The sequence below is a fragment of the Accipiter gentilis genome, chromosome 9, assembly GCF_929443795.1.
Source record: "Accipiter gentilis chromosome 9, bAccGen1.1, whole genome shotgun sequence".
Lineage (NCBI taxonomy): Eukaryota > Metazoa > Chordata > Aves > Accipitriformes > Accipitridae > Astur > Astur gentilis.
Genome location: NC_064888.1, coordinates 20644171 through 20664508, shown reverse-complemented (window position 1 = coordinate 20664508; position 20338 = coordinate 20644171). Strand labels below are relative to the sequence as shown.

Sequence of the window (20338 nt, the reverse complement as noted above, 5' to 3'; positions counted from 1 at the left end):
CAAAATGATTAAATGAGTATTTCCACAGCAACATTTCTGCTTGTATCTTTTTTTACCATGGCAATGCATGTCTTGGGAATGAAAATTTGAAACTTGAGAATGGTCATTTGTATAAAGCATTTATCATTACCTCACCTGTTCAAACAATGTCATTGCAAACTTCTGATGGGAAACGCAATGTGGTGCAGTGCAAATATCTTCCTTCGTCTCATCTGCAATGTGGAAGTGAATTCGCATTAACAGGTTTTCCTACCCAAAAAGAGAAGAAAAAGCAAAAAAAGCATTACATCATTCCAAATGTAGACAAAAGTTAAAATATAAATCACAAAAGCATGCCAGATGCAATAATGTTATAAGCGTTATTTACAGAGACAGAAGGCTCTTGCAAATTTTTGAAAACAAATTGCTTAGAAAACAAAGAAGTTGGCATTTCTTTGATATAAAAGAAAATGGCTAGCACTTGTGATTTGAAATGCTATTTCATTTATTTTGTTTACTAGAACAGCTAAAGATTCTGCCACTGATTATTCTGTCCAATTCTCAAGCATCAGTGGATTTCACCAAATGTAACAGGCAAAGCAGCTCTGCAGTTTTAAAATCACTGGGTTGCCACTAACTTCTCATCAACACAAAGTAACCCCAATCAATTTCTGTGTTCCACAAGGGCTTTGAAATATGGCAAATAAGCTACATTCTATCATAAAGGGGGAGAAGTAACAAATGAAGAGGCAGACTAAATTCTGCATGAAAGAAAAGCACTTAACATTTTCTAGAATGAAGAATAGAATTATTTCACACAACTCCAAGTTCCTAGGAGTTCTTGTCCTAAGACCTCTTCTCCTCCCAATGTTGCCAACATTAATCTGGGTATTCCAGAAGTCTACTGACATCTCTTCAAGCAGCACACTTTTCACTATGACTATGAGCTGCCTGGATGGTTTATAGGTCTGCAATAAGCAGAACAAGATTAATTATTAGGCAACATAGCTCTGATGCCATACAATTCCCCTTGAACTTTAGGATCTAGTCTCTCCTGCCATTGAAATTAAATCTCTGCCTTTAGGGCTGAAAAGGTTAACTAAGTGAAAAGCTATGGAATTATCTCTGCCTTAAAGCTTAGTCTCAAAAGGGAACTTGTACCCATTTTAACTGTCCTTGTGCCAGTATGGTTAACCTAACCAACCTGCTTGTGGGGACTCCCACAGCAGTATTAGATGGGCTATTTAGATTAGCTTTCACAAGGAAGAAACTAAATCAGAAGTTCCCATGTTCTACTACATATAGAAGTCTGTTCAAGTGCTGGACTGCATACAAAGATCTGACATAACTGTGCTCACAGGGGCTCCTGCGTAGGCAAATGTAATTTATTTCACTTTGAGGCTTTATTGGTATGAACTACTTCCATTTTAAGTGAGCTCATTAAACTATACTATTTTGCTATATTAGTATTCTACAAACACAGGATACTTTGGGTTATCATAAGCCCATTATCAGTCCACTTAGTTTAAGAGAACTACAATAGCTATATGCATTTATCCCATTTCTATGTTTTCTTACAGTGCAAGTGTCAAATTAGGTAGGCATAGGAAATGAAAGATTTAACATACAGAAAGGACCCCACTCTGATAGGTGCTTTACCTGATAGAAGTTTTACCTTCCAGTAGTAGTTCCAGTATGTTTATACTTTGGTTAAGAATTAACATCTTTGTTCAACAACCAAGTAGGATACAAACACACCTGGGCCACCCCATGGACACCATCATTTCCAAAAAGGGGAGCAGCCCATAGGTCAGCAAGACAAAAAACCCTGCTCATTAAGTTAAAGAAATTTAGGAGACTGAAGAAGGAAAAGGAGGAAATGTGGGTAAGAATAAAATCTTAACATAATGGATGCCAAGGAAGAGTTTGAGTATTAAAAGAAAACAGGTGGGTAAGCCTAGGGATGCAAGATTTGTGTAAAACACATCTCCCAACCACACTGGTGAGATAACCAGCCAAAAAACACAATAATTGTCAGATGGATTACAAATACAGCAACAGAAATATTTGGAGATGATCCATTTCACCGTTGCTTACCTCAACTTACAAACATAAACAACTATGTTGGGTTGTGTTTATTTATTTACTTTTACTTTCCCTTAGCTAGAGTTTGTGAAAACATGATTTCAGAATAACTGGCAAACAAAATGTCCTTTCACCCTTTTGAGGTGATCCTTGAAACTAGAATCCTGAATCATTCTTGGAGGGCAATTTTTTTTTACAGTTCATATTCAAGACACACTGGAGACTGCAAGCATTACATATACAAAAGTAACTGTAAAAATGGATAACATTGAAGTTTCCATTTCAAAATCATTAGCAATGACTCTCAAACAAAATACTGGTTCCCCACTGGATCACTTCAAGCTTGGGGATCTTCTGTGTGCTTTTTGAGGCCACACATGCAAGGTCTGTTGGAATTTGGAGAGAGGAGGAATGAAAGGAAAAAAAAGAATTGCGTAGTTGGGGGTTGCATCTATGCCTGTCAAACCATATTTCAGTTACACTCACAAAACATTCAGCAGCATCATCCATGATGCCCAGCTGGAAGCGTTGCTCATCCTGAAACGTCTTTGCAAGAGCAGTGCGCAGGGCATCAGAAGGCAGTACCTTCTCACTGCTACATTGAAACTGGTTGAAGATACTCTAGTAAGAAAAAAAAAAAAGATAGTTAAGTTACTGTGTTTTAAGTTACTGTATTTTCAAAACATTACTCAAGTTATCTGAAAACAAACAACAAACCTTTAACTCACTTGGATCAAGCAACACACAGGTATTTGTATTGCACAGGGACTACAAGAGAAATCCTAAAAGCTCCTCCTTTGAAATCATATCCACCTTTGTGTACTCCTTCCTTTCCTTTCACATATCCAAGGGAGAGTGAGGAGCTTAGGGGTAAATTTCTCTCAGTGTCAGTCCCCCTTGGATCTTCCCCCATATTTGATTCCCGAACCAAATACAATGGACACCAAAAGTTCCTCACTTTTTATTCCTATTTGTCCCTCTCCAGTTCACTTTTTCACTCCCGTCTTGGTAGCTTTCTTCTTACACATACCGCCTTCTTTCTGCCTTCAAGCAACTCTCTCCGTGTCTCAGCCCTTCAACAGCCACAACCCGCTGCTTTCACTCTTTAAGGAATTTACTTTCTAGTAAGTCCAAGAAGTGGGTAAGAATTAGATGGGTTTTGGGTCAGCATGTAGGAGGGAAAAGGCACAACATGAACAGCGGTTCCTATGTATGGCCAGCTGTTCACTTGTTGCCATAAACTTGCATTTTCATAACTGTAATTCACAGGTCATCTGGGTAATCATTTGCAAGGACGAGCAGTTCTATAAAGATGCATCATCATTTAAAGTGTGGATTATATTCATGACAGTTCATATTTCCAACTGAATAAAACACTATTTTGTGTGTGTGTGTACATGTGTGTGCATGTGTGTGTGAGGCATCCAAAAGATCTTCTGAACAGTGATTTAACTTTCATTGTGCCCCTCCTACAATTACAGGAACATAATTCTGTATGCAAGATCCTCAGTTTAAGTAAAAACTTCCAGCCCTTATTTTCATACAAGACCATTCTGTCTACATCACCACTCTGCTCTGCTTTCTACCTCATTTCATATCACAAGCAACCATCTTCATCAGTGTCAATCTCAAAGTTCTGCTTGCCCTTTCCTATAAAACTTCCCTCACAACTTCCCTAAAGATTGCAGAAAATCTCCTTTTTTTTCTCTTGCAGTAAGAATGGATCATCTTCAATTGTGCACGACTTGGCTTTTCTGCCTTCTAAACTTAGTCAAACAAGGAGAAAGCCAGCCTCAAACTGGTTTGCCAGTTTGGTTTTCTTTCAAATCTATACTGAGAATCTGTAGCAATGTCAACCCATGTATCAGTTTCTCCCTTAATTACAGAAAGCTTCTCCCTAGTATATTTAGGATCTATATTAACTGGAAATAAATAATCTGAATTTTTCTCTCCTTTAACTATTCTTATTTGTTTCTTATCAGGAAATGAGCAGGTAAACTGCAAGAAGGTTTGCCAAACTGCAATCTCGGCTGCTTTGAAGAAGCTGAAAGAGTGCACAGCTGTCGCTGCACAGTCAGCAAACCAACTTCCACACCCCTGCCATTTCTGGCTGTAGGAATGGTACAGTTTATAGCATTCACATATTATCTAATATAGGTGTATAATGCCCATCTCTCTTTACTGCTATTTTTATTTTGGTAGTCCTTTACGGTGTTCATTATGGGTAAGGGCCCACTATGATGAAGGCCATAGGTCTTCTAATATTGCCTTTATTAGAGTATCAAATAATTATGATGAAAGTGGTAATGAAGAGAAGGCTGTGAGGCAGTAAGTCTCACACTTCATGAATTAAGACAATGTCTCTCCTCAGTTACCTTTTATATATACATATAAAAAAATGGGAAGAACGACAAAGTCTCTGTACTTGGCAACCTTGATTACCATTTCTGTCACTGTGTTAACAGAGCAAGTTTCATATTTCTTCAGTAAATTTTCTCATTTCAGTGGACCTCAAAAAAAAAAAAAAAAAAAAGGAAAATAAAAAAGCAGTGAAACATCATTACATCCTGCTTCAGCATTTTACATTAAATAATTTAAGAGCACTTGAAAATACTCATGACTGCTTTGGAAATGTGTTTATTCTGGTTATCATCAATCTCACTTCATAGATCTGGAAACTAGGCACTTGCCTAGCAACTGGCACACAACCTTGCTGCGGTGAACTGATGGACAGGACCCAGTTACCTTCAATGAGAGCTCCAAAATGGCTCTCCACTCTCGGTGGGGAAGAGAGAATCAATACAGGCTCTAAACTAGGTAAAAGCAGAAGCAAGCAAGCAAACCAAAACTCTCATTTTAAATTTCCATCTTTAAAGAAATAGTATACTTCACTTTTACCTGTAACATATCTGCTAGTTAACACAAAGAGATCCAGTAAGGAAAAAGTGATCCTGATGATAAGCAACTGTTTTTCACAAGATCCCGCATTTTAAATTTTTTTGCATCACAAAATAATTACAGCCTTCACAATTAAAACCAAAAAACTTTCATTAAACAGCAGAAAACTGGGAAATCTGTTACCACAACCACAGAACAGAAAGAATTCAGTAACAACAAAGAATTCTGCGAAGAGTTCTAATATGTAAAAGATCCCAATATTATATAGAAGAATGCATCCTAAAATTTGTAATGACACAGCACACAATGGTGTAGTCTTATTTAGATTACAAAGAAAAAAAGTCTTAAAACTAGTGATTATTTATGCATTTTAATCTAATAAAGATCAAATCTTATGTCATTGCACGGTACAGTTTAGAGCACATTGGAACACAGTGCTCGTAGGAAGTTCCAAGAGCACCTCAAATGGAGTCAAAAGCACTTTGAACATGGGGAGGTTGGTTTTCGCTGGGTTTGGTTGGGGGTTTTGGGGTGGGTTGGGTGTCCCCTTTTCCTTATTTTTCAAGATAGGTTCTTTGCTCACCTTCAGAACAGGTCTTTCTTGTCTCAGCATTAGATGGACAGGTGTGGCATTTCCTGCAGTTTCATCTTTAAGTTATCTTAGTCAGATCTCTCTCCTTAATTTTAGGTCTTGCCTTTGAGTGATACTGTTAATCATTAACATATTTGTTCCATATGCAGGTCTGAAAGCCAGCTGGGTGCAGACCAAGAAAGCCCTGCTGATTCTGCCCCAGGAGTTTTCATGACACCTTTTCTCCAAGTGCTTCTAGAACTTTATAAGAACTTTATATATGAAACATTCAAAGTTTATTCTCTTTCAAAAACTACTTCACCTGAATTTGAAGATAGTGAAAACCCCATTAGTGTATTCACCACACTGATGAACTCTCTCAGTGGCTGCACTCCAACACAAATGAGCATATCCCTAGCAGCAGCAACAATATGAAAAGACACTGCTAAAAGCTTCAGACACAAGGGAAGTCTCTCCTGTTTTACCAGTTTTCAGTAACTAAAATCAAGGATGCAGAACTAAAAAAAAAACCCCCAAAACATATATTAGCTTAACACAAAATCTGAGCAATTACTAATATTGAATTAGCAGCAGTACTTTGATTGCTACACTGATAATCTATTCTTGGCATGTTGGTAAGTCTATGAGCCAAGACAGAGAACAGCATGAGCAAGGGATTTTTCAGATAGGAAGTATGCGTTCTGGTTACACTGCATTCCTAAGGTCTATATAAAAAAAGAAGTCCACCTCCCTCCATATCCCCTTTCCTACAAATCTTCAAAGGCCTGGAAAGAGTAGCAGAGACAGCAGAATTAGGAAGGACAAGTGTTCTTTAAGAGGAATAAATTACCAAAGTCCATCTAGTTGCATCTAGTCCTCCTCCAAGGACTAAGTCAAGATCAACTACAATTACACAGTTGACCTTTCAACAGCTTGCTCTGAGGCATCCAAATTTGGAAATTCCCAGGCAGTCTACTGTAAGGCCTCACTTGGCTTATTACCATTCAGAAGGCTTTTTCCTAGTTTTGTAACTGGAAGCTTTGTGTCCTTTATGCTACAGGTCTGGGCTTCTGACATACGTCAGAACACAGACTTGCAGAATTGGCGGTCTCCCAAAATAATGTCCTTCACCTTGGAAAATGTGGGGATCAACACGAACCTTCTAAAGCTTCAAAGGAAAATGACCTAAGGTTTGAGTCAAGGAACCTTTACCATAGAACTATTGAAGTTAAAACACCTGCCTTTGTATTACAGAATGCTAAAATTCACATACGCAATCATAAAATGAGTTGTTCTTCATTTGGTTAGAGAATAAAGTTAACAATTATTCTTTGAGATAATTCATGGGATTGACACTTTAGAGTTCTTTTAAATTTGAAAGATTTGGAAGCTGAAATACCTGTGAATCCCCCCATAGTTTACAAAATCTGCTCCAAATTATCTCTAACAGTGTTTGGAATCCATTTGCTCCCTAGAAAGAAGTATTCAATTTATTTGGGGTAAACTGACATCTGCAATGTGTATCTAACCACACTGATGAAACAAATCCTAGACTTGATACACATGCACATATGACTTTTTAATCAAGCAGGCTGGTGTAAGAGTAAACCGATGACTGAAGACAATAGGCAACACCTACAGAATCAGATCAATGTCCATACACTGTAAATTTGAGTTCTGTCCTTGGCAGCTTTCTAAGAATTATTCTCTTTCAGCATTGTACAGAAGTTCCTTCTGGATAGGGATATTGCTGCAGCTCTAGTGGTCTGGTATTTCTTTCACAGAACATAACATGTTCCCTCCCAAATGCTTTAGTATTCCCTACATTAATAGTTTCTGCCTTTTAGCAAAAGCTACAAATATTAACATGGCCAGTGCTCATCCTTCTTTTGCTGCTCAACATATCAATATTATTCTTGCTGTCAGTCAGTTGTGACAGGTTTTTGTTTTGGTTTGTTTTTTTAACTTTCTCTCCATTCCAATAGCATGCCCTTCTTACTCCATTCCATTCACTCGACTTTTTTTTTTCTTCTTGTCTACAGTATGTAATCTCTCATCCAGAACATCACACTCTTCTCCTGATGCAGCCTCTTACTTAGTACAACAGCCTGTTTCAATAAAAATTCTGGCTGCTAAAATCACTTTTCTCCCATCCAGCCACATCAGCATCCACCCACACTATTTCCACTAGCTCATATTTCAACCCCACATTTCCTCCTTTTACATTTACCTTCAAGGGTGCAAATAATTCTAACTCTAATTGGTTTTGTGTCTTTGGATCTCTTTCCAAACCTCCAAGTCTGATAACAATCAACTTAGATTTCCATTATTCCTCTTTACTTTTTACTTGCACTGTGCCCTAAACATTAGCATAAGGTCCCTAATATGGACTGTAGAGTCAGGCATCCCTGGCTACTACCAAAATCAAATAAAAATATACTTTCCAAGAGTTTTGGTTAGGAGGGTGTCAGGAAAAGAAACCCAAATCACAGAGTGTCCACATCAACTAGGTAACAATTAATTAACTGCTTGATCAAGATCAAAAGAAGCAGTCATTACTTGAAAGTTTCAATTACCTGTTTATTAGCTCAGGAAACTGTACTTGCTGATAGTTTATTTGTCAGACAGTTAACTGCAAATGTCAACTGGAAAAAAGTTTAAACAATAAAAGTAATTATTTTATAAATTTTTACTACTGTTTTACCCTGAAATACCTTCGTAATTTGGAAAAAAAGCACAAAACAAGAGGATGAAATCTTTGCAACCAACCTATTACTGTCTCAACCATATAATGAACCTTTCATAACAAATCCCTCCATTTCAATCAAGTGGCTAATCAAAACCACAAACTATAGTCATTCCACTCCTTTAAAGCACTCTAATACCCTATCGTTCTCAGTTTTCACCTTAGAAAACAGCATCATTTCTACACAGAAAATTCACATTCTTCCTGCTTTTGTTGCACATGACTAAATTACAGAAAAGACCAGCCCTACTGGAATTTATCAATCAACAGAGCATTCTTCTTTGCGAACTACAAAAAACACTCTGTCCTATATCCTGGTACTATAGAGATCCCAGCACAATCCCTGGAAGGAGAACAAACTCTCTGTGGCATGCTCAGTACAGTGGACGGATTTCCCCCTTCCTGCCCTCTTCCAGCTGTGATAAACAAACACGAAAGCAAAGTCATGCTGTAGAAAAAAGAAAATAAAACAGAACACAGTAGACTTCAACATTAATAATAAATCAAAAAGCTGTTCCAGTGTTACGGCAGGCAAACCACACTGTGGTAAGGACAGCTTGTGTACTGAAAAAACACTTAAATAATGCCACATCTTGAGGAACAGCGTTTGGGATTCCAGCAGAGTCTGCAGCGCTCTTGCCTTTTTATAGCTGTTGATGCAAGGTTCCTTCAAAATAACCAATGAATGTATGTCTAGAATGATTTCAAGGTTCATTTTTTAGCCACATAAACATAGCCAGGTAGCATAGCAAGTTTTAAAATCACTTCCAAGATTGTGCAATGGATGTCTTCAATGTGGTAAAAAAAAAAGTGATTTGGTATCAGGTATGACATTACTGTCCTGTGATCCCTCATTTTATTATAAGTAATTTAAAATTACAAATAATATTTATAGACCTAGCTGAGCATTTACAGTAAATACTGTGCATGACATCAGAATCCCTAGAAACAGTTGCAGGCAGCAAGCCAAAAAAGTGTGGAAAAAATACAACTTCTTTGGTGTTATTCAAAGGCTAAATTTAGCTTAGTGAAGACTATCTTCCTCTAAAGTCAATGGGAAGAGAATGTCACCTTTAGAGCAACTGTTCAAAGCAGAGGAAGAGGGTGAACCCTCTCTGCACAGCACAGGAGGTATTAGGTATCCTGTGAAGGGAACCTGGAGTGGAGGGGGGCACACAACGTAGACTCTTCCCTCCAAGTATTGCCCCTTTCCCAGGCCAGGCTGGAATACGAACATGCCAGCATGCTTTGGAGAAGAGTAAAGATGTCCTGCCTCCACCTTGCTTGGTCTGGACAGGTATTTCGGGCAGATCCACCTGACAGCATGCAAGGCTAATTACCTCTCCCCAGACCCTAATGGGAGATTTTCACATGGTATAGAGCTCCAAATTCTTGTGTTCCCACCGGATCCAGCCATATCTTCTCCCTCATCTTAGAAAAGCCTAAGGCAAGATTCAAGAGAAAGAAGATGTCAAAGACCTGGAGGCTAAGCTGGCATTACCCTGGCAGGATAACAGTTAAAGACTTCCAGAGCAGATACGAGGGCTGGGGCAGGGGAAGAGATGAGCATGGAAGGGAAGGGATGATCCTGCTACACTGGGACACGAAATGTTCTTGGTGATGCTTGCAGTAGTAGATGAATATTAAGCACATTATTCCATTTGGCTTATACAAGTTTACACATAGTATGTGCCAGACAGTCAGACTTTCATAGGAGGAGAAATGAAAATAAAAAAAAAGAGCAGTTTGAGAACACTGATCCAGAGGGCAGCAGAGAACAAGTAAATACCTTAAACAGCCTTTCCCCCCCCTACTGCCTGCTTAAGGAGTTTATGAAGCAGAATATGACCATCTCCACTGTTTGGGCCTGTCCCTTGTGGATACCTTTATCATTTAGTATCCCTACTGTTTCAGTTGCATGCAAGCAAGACAACCTATGTTTGTGGTGTTTGGGGTTTTTTTGGGGTGAGGGGAGGTTTGCATCCCCAACTTCACTTAAGAGTTAAGTGAAATCCTTTATTACTCATCTTTATAATATTATTTGACAGAAAAATGGGGGAAATTTTTCAAACATTTATGTACACACATCAACATTTTTACACAAGTTAATAAAGGTTGAAACTTGTCATGATTTCACCCTGAGAAAAACAAAAATGTGAGTTGCTTTATCCACATAAAGGAACCAGGAGTAAAACAGTTCTATAACTTCTAACAGACAGATTTCTACATATTTTTTTCTCTTGTATAGTTTTATAATGGATGTCTGTAAACTTTCTGAAGGTTCTGGAATAGGCTTGGGCAGAACACAATGAAATTTCCCATGAAGAACAGACTGTAGAGAGAAAACACTAACATTTTGGTTTGGATTAAAGACAGTTGGAATTCATTTACTTACTTTGTCAACTATTGGTTACTGCCCATATTCAGAAATACTTGTCCAGATAGTTTTTCACTTGTTTACACATTTCTTGAGAGTTTTTCTTTGTACATTGAGTTTTGTGAGCTATAGGAATTCTGCACGCAACCAGATGCAAGTTTTCTAAAATGTACAAAAGTACTAGAAGATTTGGTGCAACGTTATAGCTATGTTGGAAACTAAGGGTTGTAACACCTTCTGGCTAAGCATGGCATTGGTAAGAACTTCAGATAGGAAACAAACCAAAAAAATCCTTGCAGATATCTGGGAGCAAGAAGAGAGCGCAGCAAAAGCTGCTTAATTTAAAAAGTAGGCATATGGCTGCAGGCATACAATTTGTGAATTCTGCCACTCTACTTGTCACTTCCAAGTTTATAATAGCATACTGCACACCAGCAAGACATCAAAAGCAAGGATTTTATCAACAAAAGTAAAGACTCTTCAACCCAATGTCTGCTTTTAATACACGTATTCCAGATATCCAGTCATCTTCCAGTCTTACTGTAGTGCTTTCCCGTCTCATACTGGTACTGCTAATCCAGGGGTATCTTTGGCCAGAGTTCATCTTTCAATACCAGTTCCACAAAGGTTCATCCTTTCCTTTTTCCTATAGCATCATTTCCCACCCCCTCCTCTTTTTCGGTACTCTTATTCAGAAGAAGACTTAACTATTATCTTTATACTAAAACCTCTCAACTCTGCCTCAGAGTCCAGTCCACTTTCATTCAAATAGCAGAACCTGTCTCATCTCCTGGTATTTCCTTGTCTTATCTTGCTGTTAGGTTAAACACCAAAACAGCAAAAGCTTACATTCATGATAATTTCCTAAATCCTCTTCTTTCTGTTCTCATCTCAGCTACCAAAGAATGCCAACAATCACTTGGCAATACTCAAGGTCATGATCCAAGAACTATTATTTATTATTCAAATTATTTATCCCACTGAACTTAATGAACCCAAACCAGATCATGCCTAAGTCTTGCCACTTCCTTATAAGGAAGGGAATATATTTAATACTCCTCCATCTTTTCTTTGTCTGGATAGCTGCATTTCTCACTTTGGATGTGCTATTTTGCTCCTAACCTACTGTTACATCCTCTTCTGATGATACTGCTGTAAATATCATCCTGTCTTATCATTTCAACAGATACGTCTTGAGACAAATTTCCCTTCAGAAGAAAATTACTTATCTTCTTCCATGCCTTAGTCTCCGCTTTGCTGTTCTTTTGCAAGGGAAAACCCCTCAGCAACAGTCCAAAAACTCACTAGATAACTCATTTCAAGCCTGTCTCTACCAGAGCACCTGTAAAGTCACTTCACAGTAGCAAGACAGCTGTTAGACTATAAATAATGCCTGTGAGCTTCAGATTATTTTAATTTAAACCTTGCACTCTCTGTTTTGCCATATTTGTAAGACATACTGTCTGTCCTTTTCATTACTGCACACAGAATTAATGACACAATAAATTCTCCCACAATAAATTTATATATTTAGTTGGATTTTACAACCCATTTGTGATTAAAGAAAATGTCCCATCAATTTCAGAAAGAAAAAAAAAAATCACTGTTCAGGAAGATTAAAGCTGTAATTTTCATCATGTTTGCATCACGTCCACTTCTCCCACAAAGTTAGAGGGAGTCATGGGCTTGAAGTAGCAAAACTTAGAAAAGAGGGCACAAAAAACAGAAGCGCTAAAAATTAATGGGTAGAGATAAATGGAGATGTAGGACTGCACAATTTACTCAAGTACATAACAGTACTCAGAACCAGAGCTAGCATCTAGATCTTAACGTCCGGGCAGCATCCATCACAGCCAGTTATTGTATCTGTATCTACAAACAGAACTGGTGTTTTTCAAAACAGAGACCACAAAGACCTGAGCCATTTAATGCAGACATCAATCCCTACGGTAGAAAACACTTTTTAGTCTTACATAATCAACAGTTTTGAAGAGAAAGGCTTAAAGCTAAATGGCCTTCTCCATGTTGACATTTAAAGTAGCTCTGTAGGAAAGGTAACTTCTGAAGAGCATATTAACTGTATACAGTATGGTATTTATAAACCAAATGATGAATTAGAAAAAACAAAACAAACTGATGTTTCACTGACTGAACTAACCTTTGAAACAACATGAGGGCTCACAATGAACTGCACTCCATTGAGTCCTTGTATCTGAAACTTTACCTACAGTATTTTCACAATTCATTGGCTTCCACATATTTTAAAAACCGTACTATGAGTGTCTTGGGCCAGTATTTATGAGATTTACCTTTGCTCTCACAAATTTCCAGATGCAAGTTAGATTACACATATTAATCAAGTATGGAAATATTTCTGTTCAATTTTTTTAAAAATTGTTTTTAATTTATTTCCAACTTTTACCTTAAGAGCACAGAAGATGCAAGAATCGCCCATACATTTGTGCGTTATGATTTGCCGGAAACTGCGGCGAAAAATGTCCAGGTGCCAGAGAACCTGAAATACAGAAAGGGACACAGCCAATTTTATGAATATATGAAATAAAATACTGCATAAAGCTCTGATTAGTGTACTTCTGGAATTATTTAGCACGTGCAATTTTAACGTCAGTGAAAATCACTTAAATTGGGATGCCTTTTATCTAACTGCAAGTTGACATTTTCATCTTTGCTCCTCAGCTGTAGCATTCACATACATTAATTTACAGTAGGACATCCCTCTGAATTTCTTGCCATGTGCTTTTACATTAAAAAACTCGCTTCTTTGTCCATGTGGCCAACTGAAGTGGCACTTGCCCTGACTGCTCCCCTGAGCTGGCACCACAGCCGGCCGTTGTGCAACCACACCATGAGGCTGGGCAGAGCTGCCAAGGACACCCCACCAACTGCTGGGGCTGAAACTCGCCCATCCTTCCACCTCCTAAGCAGCCTTCTGAGCAGATAGCCCCAACGCTGGAAAAATGGAGTGCCAACAGCATGTGCATTAACAAGTTCTTGCAAGTCAAAACCATAAATTACTAAAAGCCGTTATGCCCAATATTGTCATTAGTAAGTGTATTTGCATGCCATGATTGCTGGCAGATTTCTAACCCTAACCTGTGTGGGCAGCTATACTTTTCTCTTGGGACAGGTATGGTGGTAACACCAGGTATGTGACTAGGTATGGTCACAGCATATAAAAGCAAGCAGGCTATTATATGTTCTGCTAACAATAGCAAGAGGCAACATTTGCTGTAATAGCACCAAGTTTTATTCTTAATTTTTACCACTGAATCTGTGCAACTTTGGGCAATTATCTAAATATGTATCTGTAAAATAGCAACCATACCAATCTCTGAGGTGTTTCACAGTCGGCTCTTTATACATAAATGTGGTGCGTGATGGCTATTTCACCTTCAACTAATGATAACTGGACTTTCTTCTAAGTCTCAGAGCCACCAGCCTTTCAGGAGGCAGAAGCTTGCACTGAAAGAAGCCCTGACCTAAATCGTGTCCTGCCAGGTTCTGCAGAGCGGCAAGGTCCAGGCTGGCGTCTGACTGGCTAAATGCTTCATTAGCAAAAACACAGGAACCAAACTTATTTCTTATGAATTTGTCCAGAGCAACTGGCTAGAAAAAATTCAGCACTCTGAAAAATGTTGTGCCGGTTCCAAGAAGTGTTTCCAGCTGGAACAATTTGTTAACTGAACCATAGTACACAAACATTACCTAAAATTATATTTAAAAAGCCATTTATTGTATATTTAATCTGTAAAGTTACCCAAAACTTCAGAATTGTCATGGCTATGTTTATACTCAAACTCTCCCTATACTTAAGGGCCTGGGAGGCAATGTAAGCCTTGGAACCATCTGATTACACACAACATTCCTGAAGAACTACTGCAGGCTTCACAAAAGGACAAAAAAATAACACATTTAGGAACAAATCCAATTTTTTTATGTAATTGCCTTTGGAGTTTATCTTAAATGTTTCCAGAAATACTTCAGAGCAAGGAGCAACAAACATTCAAAAGCCTCTCAGACTAACACTGAATGTTAAAAAATTAAGACAAAAACCCCAGAAGTATATATTTTATGAAATGATTACCATCTTGCCTTTTTTTTTTTTTTTTTTTTTAACTTCAGCTTTAACTGTAAATATTTTTGCTATCCTATCTCTCTTGAGCTTTAGAAGAAAATGGTTTATGTACAACACTAAAGGCCGGGTCTTATACTTTCACCTTCATGCATAGCATGCAGCTAGTATTAGGCTCTACTTAGTTCTGAACTAGGTTCAACAACTAAATATTAGGAAGCAGCTGCTGATTACACCTTACAACTTAACAGAAGCAGTTAACGCAGTACATCACTGGAAATTCCACTTTTCTTATTTTAAGTTGTCCTTGTACCTAGTCCTGTATTTCATGGCATATTAAGCCTATTGAGGGTCACTGGTGTTTCTATTTGTATTATTTGCATCAGGGGGGTATCTTGAAGGCTGAAGTTAGTCAAGAACCTAATAGTGCCCACATAAAAAAACCAATACACAGTGACACCATCTGCGCTACACAGACAAATCATATAAAGGGATGGAAACTGATGTGAAGAAAGGATTTTGAACCGTGCAGCCAGAAGGACTGAATCTCAAACGTTAGACCTTCAAAACATCTAAATGGTGACAACACCACTATAGCAGTCATACCACTCTATTAAATTTTGACACAGGAAAAGGTTTTTCTTCTAAATTGAAACGTAAAAGACTCAATCATCTAAACTAAGCTACAGATCAGCAGTTAGAAAGAAAACTGGACTACATAAAATGACCTGGTATAGGTATTACCAAACCTTGAACTTGACTGGTTCAACAAAAAAGTTAAATTTACTTTTAAGAAGTAGACATACTGCAAGATACGCAATATTCTATTATTTTAAAATAATTTTACTACATATATTTTCAGATTTGGTTGACATATTACAAGTGTACACAAACAAGAGATTCAAGTACACTAAGTGATGACTATGTGAATGCTGTTGATTTCACCAGGAAAACCTGATAATTAAAAAAAGCTGTTCTTTAACTCAACTAATCTGCACTTCCAGATGTAACTTTATTCTATCTAGGACCACAACCAGTTATGTAGTCAAGCCTAGCTATACTTGCTGCACCGTTGAGCCTAAGAAAATACTGCAACAGACAGAGAACAAGGACAGAAACACTTTTTATTCTGTGCTCTTACCTGTAGCGCACTATTCAGGAAGCAACTGTTCTGCCCTGGTTCATTGCTGAGACCTTTACTGGGTGCTATTGAGGTTGTATTTCGTGGAGTAAACATGCCCTGTACATTCCCCCGACCCACAGAAAAGTAATTTCTTTTCCAAGACATCTTCCGGCTTCAGCTGCAGAATATACAGGTTTAGGCTGGCAGAGTATTTGATTTGATCAGATCCTTCCTTTCTTTCTTTCTCCAAAATTCAAAACTGGAACAACATCCAACCTTCTTTAAATTTTAAACGGAATTTATCCTTTCATCAGGACACAAGCAGTTTGCTGCTTTTAAATCTAGCCCAGGATGCTGTTCTTCATTTGATGTTTATGTATGCAAAAACCTCTTTTACAAGCAGCCACATACACAGTTTGTGAAGGGAGGGAATCCATGGTCATGCAAGTTCATCTGTTATGCTGCTTCTCCCTTTTCCAAACAGGCAGTGACTTCAGGGAACAAATGGCAAATCAAGGAGGTCCCAGAATCAAGAGGGGGAAAAAACCCAACAGCTACCTCCCACACCCCAAAAACCCCAGCTTCTCTAATCTTTTTACAATCCTCCTGCAGAAGACAGGAAAAATCCAATTATTAGTAAGGGAACAGAGAAACCAAAACCAGAATAAAACCTTGGCAGCTCCCTTTCAGTTACATCTATCTTGGGTGATGAAAGAGACATTATCCTCACAGGGGAAAAAGAAGCAACTCCAGGACTTGAGAATGAAGTGCTTTAACGTAGCAAGAAGTCTCCAATACAGTTCTTCTAATTCTGCATTCGATCTTTAGAAGTTTCTTCTCCTGATCCTCCTTTTGCAATCAGAATGCCCAGCCGTATCAGAAAGCTTGAGAGAGAAAAATAAAAGGCTTGCGTCATTTAATTACTCTCTTGGTTTTGTGGTGTTCTGCCAAGACCAGCGTTGCCTCACCTCCCACAATACACTGAATCTTCTGAGACCAAGCAAAAAACATAAACCTTCCTCCACCCAAAAAATAAAATAACATGGAAAACAACAGAGAATTCCAAGAAAAGTAAGAGCAAGAGGGATGGAGTATGTTGGAAGGGTTAAGAAGGAAGTTAGATTTAAAAAAAAAAAAACCCAGAACATTAATGTGAATTCCATGGCAGTTTTCATACGTATCATTTACAATCTTGAAGTGCTAAATTTCTTTAAGATCTCTTAGTCATTCAAACAGTAGTACAAGGACTTGTGATTCTGTGAATACAGGCTAGCATGTTGTCCACCCTAGAACTGGGATTTTTGCACTGAAGTTGGAAGGCCAAGAAAACAAAGGCACAAGGCTCTCCCCTGACTCAGCAGCCCACAGCTCTCCAGAACAAAACAGTCTCCAAATTTTCTTAATGAGAACTATGTGTATCTCTATAAAATGTTACTTAATTTAGGTACATGGGATATACAGTGTCTTCCAAAAGACACTGATCCTTCTGAAGAAGCCAGAAGAATAATTCAATAGAAACTGCTCTTCCCACCACAAGTTCACTTTTTCCCTCATCCACAGGAAATGTAGAAAAGAATTTGACCTAAGAAATTCCTAGAAACAGGAACTACAAGATTCATGGCAAAACATTTTTTTAAAGTTCTCGCAAGTGTAGCCCACCTATATTTACTTTACAGACAACTGCATAATATTTTTCAGGGACATTCCCAATGATTTAGGATTATCCCATTTTTGATACAAATAATAACAATTAAACATACCTATTATGGCTGGTATAAGCACAATGACTATTCCATGTGTACTGAAGTAATAATCGCAGCATGAAATCACTACAAAATAGACACACCAGCAAAAATTAACTAAGAGAGTAAGTCCTTACAAAGATATCCTGGGTATCTGTGAAGGCACATTTTCCACCTTCCACACAATTATAAATTCTTCACCTCCTGTCAAAACACAGAAAGAACTTCCTCAACATCTGTGAACACGTTACAGCAGCCTAACCTGTTCCCTTCTAGTAATATTTTGTTTGTACTTCTATTAAACTCATTCTACAAATATTAATGAAGTCTCAGCACTGCTGTAAGGCAGGCAAACATCTATATATAGATGAATATTCTTCTTGGTTGCCACTGTGCCATGCAAGATTTTCAGATGTGCTTGCAAGCCTGCAGACACAGACCATTACCATGCCTGTCCCACAACATTCCTGAGCACTGAATGTATACAGGATTCATTTCAAAGCAAATTCAGCCTCAGCCCCCTTTCATTGCTCAGTCCCTTAATGAACCATGAGCCAGCCATACTATATGAGGTAATTCAGTTTGAAGCAACAGTGTAAGGATCTCTGTAAACCAGCACCACTTGCAATAGGTGCAGTGGCTAAGCCTGCACCACAGAGACAGAGCAGAATGCTGCGTGGAATGAGCCGAGGCAAGCAGGCTCTGTGCAACTCACAAAAACTCCTGAGCCAAGCACTCCATCGTCTTTCCATAGCACCTACAAAAAAGATGGCGAATACAATCCAAAATATGCCCAAGATGTACAGCTGTGAGCAGCACCTCTTCAGTGGACTTCAAGTTCAAACCAAGATTCTGCTCTCAAAATGGGCTATGAAACTATAAGTACTTTTTAAGTCAAGCTGTCTCAGTTATGACAAAGTGAATACATTTTTTCTATTGATTTTTATTGCCTTGGAACCAGAATCAGATTAAAGGCTTTGTAGTTCACCTGTCATTGCAGCAAGACTACTGCAAGCTGGCCAGGACTCCTCAGTAACCGTGCAAGCTTACTACCTGCACTGCATTTGCACAGGCTTAGCAGAACTGACTTCTTACCACGTTTGCTATGATTGCTCACAGGAACAAGTTCAGTTTGTTCATTTGGCTATATGGCCTTTGTTGAGCTAAGAACAAGCAGAAAACACTTAAGCTGGTTACCACCCAGTTATGACAAAACCAGATCTCTGGAGATAAACAGCAGCTTCACACTGCCAACCTCTAAAAACTTACCAAGGTTATATAATAGCTACAAAATGGAACCCTGTCGTGGTTTAACTCTATCCCAGCTGAAACCAGTACAAACCCTAATTAAACTGAAATGTATGTGAGACACTATTCGTGTGGATTATTTACAGACCCGCTTCGCTTCTGCTCTACCATAAAAAGGGTAACAAAAAGCAAGCAGGAAAAAATAATTTTTTAAAAACCAACCATCATTATTAAAATACCCTGTTTTGTTTTCACCACCACTGATGAACCATCAGTAGAAAAAAAAAGCTAAACCTCCCATACTTTAAACACGCAACATACAATTGCTAAGAAAACAGCAGTGGATCCGTCAGGGAAGTGGAAGGCTATGCTGTGCAAGCCTGTCAGCAGGTGTAGGTGTTCTCCAAACATGCTACTTCTCCCAGATACTATGTTAGCTTTTAAGTGGTCCCAACCACAGAAGTAAAGAAAAAACAAAATTTACTTTCTGAAGTGAAATCACAATAACAGTTTGATGATACATGCCACAAGCTTCAGAGAATTACATAGTTAAGGAGAAGTAAACATTTTCATATATTGTTTCTGGTTAAGGAAGTTTTTGATAAAGACTGCTCCCCTATTAAGAACACATACAAGCCAACAACTTTTTAATAGTACAAGGAGACTTTTATAGAATTTTAATGTTAGTTGACAACTGCAGCTCCACATAACTCTTGCATTAAAAAAACAAAACACCACACACAAACAAAAAAAAAAAAGAAAGAAAGAAAAAACCCCACCAAAACCCCAAAACCCTCCCCCAAATGACAGATTCAAAAGCTGTAGCTACTGTATGTCCCAGTGGCATCTTGGCATGACTCCAGAAAACTGAGTCTGAAGTAAAAGAGAAAGGTATCACCAGACCTGAAAAAACTGTTCTTACAGAAAAGAGACACGATTCTCATTGCTGCAAAACTTACTAATACAGAAACATGACCAAAATAGGAGTGCCAGATGCAAAAGCATAAATGATGCTCTTGGTTCATTACTCAAAACATTATCTTAGAGACACAAGGAACTGAAGCAGAAAACCTAAAAACTTTTAAGGTACTTTAATTTTGTTTATCATATTAAGAACACTGTTCACTGGAATTAGGCACAAAATTCATCCAGCTAGCGTGATTGAAAAAACTAACTACATCCCTGAAAAGTTGCACTGCCTTATATAATGTTATACAAATGTTATAATAAAGAGTAAATATTATATAAAAATATATAAAGAGTATATAATAAAAAAGGAAATCCAACATTCTAGATCTTCACTTGAATTCATGCTGTTTGGCAACAGCTTTCTTCAAGAAGTAAGGAGGCCTCCCACCTGCAGAGACAGGCTCAACAGACAAGAGAAGGGCAACAGGGCACCATTCTCATGGCATCTCCACCAATGCAACCCCAGAGCAAAGCCGTCCATGGTTCAGCACGTACTTCCGGCCTGAA

At 38.2% G+C, this 20338-nt stretch overlaps 1 protein-coding gene across 1 annotated transcript in view; it reads right to left on the bottom strand.

The window, feature by feature from the left end:
• USP54 (ubiquitin specific peptidase 54) overlaps positions 1-20338 on the bottom strand; it is a 79711-nt gene that overhangs the window by 37710 nt on the left and 21663 nt on the right. The window contains exons 2-6 of the mRNA XM_049809762.1: positions 17752-17818; positions 15891-16756; positions 13079-13171; positions 2551-2685; positions 136-249 (exon numbers count right to left, since the gene is read on the bottom strand). Coding sequence (XP_049665719.1) covers positions 136-249; positions 2551-2685; positions 13079-13171; positions 15891-16037 — 489 coding nt within the window. The 5' untranslated portion in view covers positions 16038-16756; positions 17752-17818. The remainder of the gene's footprint in view (positions 1-135; positions 250-2550; positions 2686-13078; positions 13172-15890; positions 16757-17751; positions 17819-20338) is intronic.